Here is a 6,649-nt window from a genome sequence, read left to right as displayed (position 1 = left end):
CAGTACATCCAAGGACAATTCTCGCCAGCTCACTTGAGCGACTGCAGCTTGGAAATCTCAAGTGGACCAAGTCGGCTGCCTATTTCCCATCTCTCTGTTTGCCCGGCTGCCTTGGCTTGTATTGATATTTCACGAGAAATCAACACAACATACAAATAGTCAAGAGCAGGCTTCCACACCGTATATGTCCCCGCTGTCCAAAGCTGCACACACACCTTTGAGAGATTTCCAACTTTGTCACCATTTGCAGCGGAAATGAAAAATCAAATCGAAGAAAGGCACAGGAAATGTAGCTCTTCGCTTTTCACTTCAACTCTCGATGTGTGTGAGTGTGAGTTTGGTGTGTGTGTGTGTGTGTGTATGGTGTGTTTGTGCTGTTTAAATTTAGCCAATGTCTATAGAAGTGACTGCTGGAGAGCCTCTCCACTGTCTACTACAAAACTCTCTCTCTATTTGGACCTGTATCTGTGTCTGTTACTGTCCTTGCAGCTCCACGTGGCCCTGTGTGAGTGTGTGTTTTGGCAGCACTAACACACATGCATGTCGTAGGTAATACCAATAGGTATAGGTATATATCCCACTTCAGATCGGAGTCAAACTCAGACACGAAATTGTATTTTTATTGTTTTTTCGCTAGGTTATTCCTAATACTCTTTCCAGGAGTTTATAATAAAGAAAAGGATCATCTGAAGAGGTTTTTTAATATTTTAATTAGATGATTTATGATTATAAGGTTTCTATGTTACATACTTTAAACTATTAATTCAATAAGGCTTTCTAGTTATACCCTACGAACTTTATATACTTCCTTAGAGTGTATTTAATATTTAATAAATAGATTTCTTTTCCTATTTCTTTTCAAGCTGAAGAGCAACCGCACTTCGATTGTGCCAATTCAGCCTCATTCGCTTGTTTTCTCTGAGCATTTGTCTGCGCTTGAGACGTTTTTATCGTCTTGGCCATAAGCCTAAACAAATACAAACAATTTTGTCTCAACAAAAGGGCCAAGAAGAGGGATATATGTATGTATGTATGTGCGAAGCAAATCGGAAACAGCAGAGCCAACAAAAATGAAGAAGCACTGAAAAACAAATTGTAAAAATTCCATAGAAAAATATAAACAGAAATCAGCGACGAACTAGCGACTGGGAATAGAAAGAGCAAACTCTGTGAAAATGGAGGAAAATCAATTGATTTCAACTCAGACACTCCACACAAACTGTTGCTCCTGATTTATTGAAATCATTTACCGCAAATCAGACAATTCCCGCACAAACTGTACAACTAATTAAATGATGAATGCCTGCGACAACAGCTCGGGGACTTGAGCTCGCTCCGGTTGCGTGTGCAAATGCATCTAAGGCGACAGTTTGGGGGAACACAGAATACGGAATGCTGTGCGATTCCCAGAAGTTTGATTGAACAATGAATGATTTAATTAATAAATAAATAGGTGTGTGCCTACGTGTCTCTCTCTCTCTTCTCTGCGAGTCATGCATTACAAAATTCGATTGCAGTAGGTGAAGTGTGGCACAACAATTAATTATTGAGCTCGACGTGAGTCTTGTTCTCGAGCTGCCTCATCCCTCTTGCCGTGTTGCTGCCGGTGCAACGGTGCGTATGCGTGACAACGTGTTGCAACACATTTGTCGATTGTCGTCGACAGTTTGCTGTTGCTGTTGCAGCTGCAATTGCAGTTTGCAGTTTGTATTTTACAGCTTACAGCTCACTCTGCCATTTAGTCTGCTGTTTACTATTTGCCAGATTCCGCCTGCTGTTTGATTTCAACTGCAAAATGGACCACAAATCAAATGGACAAAGCTACAAAGTCAGACACCCGATTCGGATTCGGTATCGTATACAGACAGAGAGAGCGAGTGCAAATAGAATTTGCTACCAGTTCCAAGCAAAACCAAACGCATCTCCCGGGCTCTAGCTACAGATCCAGTTACACTTGCCTCCAGAATTGAATTGGCCATCGAATCGAATTACCATATGCCAGAGAAAAGGGTTAATTTCAGCAAAAAGGCTTCAAGTCGGGCCAATCAATTCGCCATTGTCGGCGGTGGCTGCTACTCAATATTTTAGCAAAATTTCGTATTTATTGCGGTCTGCTATAAGGAACTCCGCACTGAGACATCCTGCGAGGAGGAGGGTCGAGTGGGGCTCTGAGCCACAAACTAGTTGGCTGAGTACTTCTCTTGCGCGGCAACCGCAAGACACAGCACACAGCACACAGAAACTTTCACAATCGAAAATGATAGCCCGAAGGGGGGCTACCAAGAAAATTTGTGTGAGTTTCCCAGGCTGCATGGAGCACCTCACTCCTCCTTCTCCGGCTCCTGCTCCTTTTCATTTGTTTCATTTTCCCTGCTGGCTGCTGGCACCGCCTAAGCCATCAAAGCCGCATAATACAGAAAATGTTCGAAGCCATGCCATCATCAGAAATTGGCGGAGTATGTTCCCTGGCTCGAGGCGCTTTCCGAATACTTGCCACTTGCTTCTTGCTACTTCATGAAAATGCAATTAGTGCGCGATTTGAATTCGATGGCCCAGGGTAATCGCGTTCTTACAGAGGCACTGTCTTCGGTTCCTTAGACAAAAGAATTCAATTATAATTGCATTATGGCCAAAAGTTTAGGCCAAGCATCGTAATGCGATCAAAATATTGAGAATTAAACGCATTTCCAAGTCCAACGAGGGGTGGTAAAATTACGGAAAATGGAAAATGGCAGATGTTAAATGAGGGGAGGTCGATTAGGCGGGCAAATCGCACTTAAATGGCTCAATCAGACGTGAAATTTGTTCATTTGCGCCAGCCGAGTGCATGAGCAAATGCATGATTGAATGGCACACACACTCAGTACTGTACACTACACTCAGGTGTGTACACACACATGTGACGTCAAAAGGTGAACGAAATGAAATTGAAATATAAATACAAAACGCATCAGGCGCATAAGCAGAGCAATCAAGCGCGAAATCTGTGCACAGCAATGCATAACGCAGTCTCGCTTTATGAGACAAAGGGACAAAAGGAGATGGCTGTAGCCCTAGAGAAAGAGAAGGCAACTGCTGCCAGAGAAAGAGAGGGAAATAGGGTCCTAGGAATGTGTAGACATCATTTAAGTACACTCTCCCACACACACACACAGACTGAGTAGAGAATAGAATGAAGGGCTTATGGCACCGCCAAGGCATCTGCCAATACATTGACTTTATTGACTTGCTGTCGTGGCATGCAAATAACAATGCCAAACCCTATTCCCCAACATTTTTCCCACAATTTTCTCCCGCAGCTTCCCCTTTAGTATATTCGGCTAAAAATATTTGCCAGTCGAGACAAAAAATTGGCAGCAATGTGAGCCGGCTAAACAAACAGAGCTAAACAACAGCGAAAACAAAAACAAAAGCGTCTATCTAGCAATTTCAACTATTTTTCCATCAGCAATAATGCATTTAACGCAAAAAATAAATAAATAAATAAAATAAAAATTGACACACATTCGGTTTAATATCAATTGTCAAAGTGTTCAATTGGTTTTTATTTAAAATCTGAAAATTCGATCCATTGAGGCTGAAGTTGGTTTTAGGATATTAAAACTTTTTTATCAATCCAATGATTGTTATAGAAGAAATTTATTTGATCAAGAATATAAATGATTCAAAGGTTAGGAAACAACGTCTGTAAATATCTGTAATACAAATTATTGTTTCACTTTAAATTAAAGTTAAGTAAAGGGATGTATGGCAATAAAGTAATTAATGGGAAAATAACTTACCTTCCTGTTGAGTTAAATTCTTTGTAACCTTAATTAAGTTATTTTGGCATCATCGAAGCTTCTTCCTGGTTATCCAGATATATTGCATTGGTCAGGTGGTATTTCCGGTGTCGAAGGTCGATCACTATCACCATCACTACAGATGTTACCAGTGGGGAGGCCGCGGACTGAATGAGGTCAGTGCGATGGCCGTGCCTGTATTTATAGTCTCCGAGTAAAGAGAACAGAGAAAGTGAGAGTGAGAAAGTGAGAGTGAGAAAGTGAGAGAGAGAGAGCGCGAAAGAGAGAGGATTAGGGATAGGCGTAGGGAGTTAGGAAGAAATAGATCACTCCAGAGATACAGAGAGAGAGATAGAGAGAGAGAGAGAGATAGAGTGAGAGAGAGAGAGAATGAGGGAGAGAGTCTAGGCAAAGAGAGTTGCATTATTATTATTATTACAATGTATAAATATATCCACACAAATAATATTTAACATTGAAATATTTTATTGTAATTTCTTGTTTGTAAAACAATCATTTCCATAAATTCAATGCAATACCAATGAGTAGCTTCAAGGGCTCCCTATAATTATTGTCAACAATTGCGCCTTTCCCGAAACCTGTTTATATAAAACTTGATTAACATATCCAGAGATATATTTAGACAAGTTTGTGACTCAGCCTCCAAGATCAATTGCTTGCTTCACATCACTTTGTTTCAGTTCCAGTTGAATCTCAGCATGCCAAGCGAATGGGGTAAGATTACTGGGCTGTCGTCGGCCTGTCTAAATTCAGGTAGTAAGTAATCAAATCCCTTCTGCTTTTCCTTTTCTCTCCCAAGTTTTCCTAATTCTCTGCCTGGCTCCAATGGCCTCTGGGGGCACTACGGCCCCATCGCTCGCCGCCAGTCCAATCGTCTTTGCCCGGAATCTATTCCGGGCCATCAACGAGGATGCTCCGCCGATTAACATGATTGTCTCGCCGGCGGCGGCTCGTAGTGCCATGACCCTGGTCTTCATGGGAGCCGGCGGAAAGAGTGCAGATGAGCTGCGCTCAAACCTGATCCTGGGAGCGGCCAAGAAGCCAGAGGTTGCCAGACAGCATGCAGAGTCCTGGAGCCGGGAGTGCTCCTGTGCCGAGAAGGGAGTGGCCCTGCAGCTGGTCACCCGGTTATATGTCGATGAGAAGGTCGATCTCCGGCCGGAATTCAATCCGCAGGCCGAGGATTTCTTTAATGCCTCGGCGACTTCCCTGAACTACACGGATGCGGAGGCCTCGACGAAGAAAGTGAATAAATGGCTGGAGAAGCAGACATTCTACACTGTGCGGAATTTCCTCACACCGGAGGTCTTCAATTCCGATTCGAGTGTAATACTGGTTAATTCCTTATTCTTCCGGGCCAAGTGGAACAAGGGATTTCCACTGGATGCCACCACGCTGGGTGACTTTTGGATTAATCCTCGCCAGCGCATGGAGGTGGACATGATGCGGCAGATCGGTCAGTTTCGGTACGGCGAATCCAAGAAGCTCAAGTCGCAGATTCTGCAGCTACCCTTTGAGAAGTCAAATGTGACCATGATGATAATCCTGCCCAGGGCCATCGATGGACTGAGCATATTGGAGGAAAAACTGAAGGATTTTGACCTAAACGAAGTAGCAGCGAGAAGTCTCTTAAACGAAGTCGATGTGACACTGCCAAAGTTCCGAATTGAATGTGATATTGATCTTAAAGTGCCCCTGCAAAAGGTAACATATATTGGTTTATCTAAAGAATTACTTATATTTATATTCAATATTCAACAGTTGGGAATCAATCGAATTTTTGAGACTGGTCAGGCGGATTTGAGTGGGATTTTTGGCAAGAACTCACCCCAAAGGATATCGGAGGCCAGGCACAAACTGTTTTTGCTGGTAAACGAGGCTGGATGTGAGACGGCCCCAGAGACAAGTAAGGAATTAAGATAATATTTTATTATATGAATTATATATATAAATTCTTGTATTAATTAGAAACAAAAACTAAAAAGGTAAGGAGGAATCCCGATCGCAAAACCATCATAGTAGACCGTCCCTTCGTCTTCGCCATCCGAAACTCAAAGAACGTCTTTTTCGTGGGTCACTTCATTAAGCCCTGATTGCGGAACGGAATCCCATACATATATAGATATATAAATATCACTGGCAATCGCTACAAAATGGCAATATCCCAATGAACATCAAATTATTGCCAAACAAATGTACACAATGCACACCAAATACAAAAGAGGCAGCTGGTTGAGGCAAGCGAAGGACTTTCGGGGAGCCAAACAAATGGCGAAATGGCAAAATGGCTGCCGGACAGATCATTGCGAAAATTCGCAGATAGGCCAAGGAGGAAACGGAAGGGAGAGAACGGAAAAGAGGCAACAAGGAAACGGCGGCTGGCCAAAACCAAATGAAAAGTAAAGGGAGCCATTTAGTGCCAGAGAAACCGGAGCTTAAAATACTCTTTCCAAATTTTATCAAAATCTCAAGTGCCTCGAAAGCATTTTTTGTGTAGACTTTGGTGTATCGACTTCGTTTTGAAATAAATATTAAGCTCGCTTGCTTAGGTGTTTTAAAACTATTTAAATTTTAGCTTTGGCCTAGAGAATTTCCACCTGAACATCTGAAATAGTGGTCCAAGTTTCAAGTAGCCAACAGAGCCACAAACAGATGGACAGAAAATATAAGTTAACCTCTCTCCCGAGACAGAGTAGGTAAAAAGCGGCAGTAAACGAGCATCGCCGGGATTCTTTTGCCCCAGCCGAGGGAAGCCAACTTGTTAGCCAATTTTAAATACAACTGCTGCCACTGACAGTAATCAAGATTGCACGGCAATGGCGGCGCGGCTACAACAATGCCAAATG

General features: G+C 42.6%; 1 protein-coding gene across 1 annotated transcript; it reads left to right on the top strand.

Annotated features, from left to right (window-relative positions):
- The first annotated feature begins 4,487 nt into the window (after nucleotides 1-4,487).
- Spn47C (Serpin 47C) lies at nucleotides 4,488-6,366 on the top strand. Its single transcript, XM_086827816.1, has 3 exons — nucleotides 4,488-5,507; nucleotides 5,565-5,709; nucleotides 5,772-6,366. The coding sequence occupies exons 1-3, from the start codon at nucleotides 4,629-4,631 to the stop codon at nucleotides 5,894-5,896; spliced, it is 1,149 nt and encodes a 382-aa protein (XP_086683942.1). The 5' UTR covers nucleotides 4,488-4,628; the 3' UTR covers nucleotides 5,897-6,366.
- Nucleotides 6,367-6,649: the final 283 nt, after the last annotated feature.

This window comes from Drosophila serrata, unplaced genomic scaffold, assembly GCF_035046125.1.
Source record: "Drosophila serrata isolate PLE 108 unplaced genomic scaffold, ASM3504612v1 contig_184, whole genome shotgun sequence".
Classification (NCBI taxonomy): domain Eukaryota; kingdom Metazoa; phylum Arthropoda; class Insecta; order Diptera; family Drosophilidae; genus Drosophila; species Drosophila serrata.
This window is presented reverse-complemented; position numbering and strand designations above follow the sequence as displayed.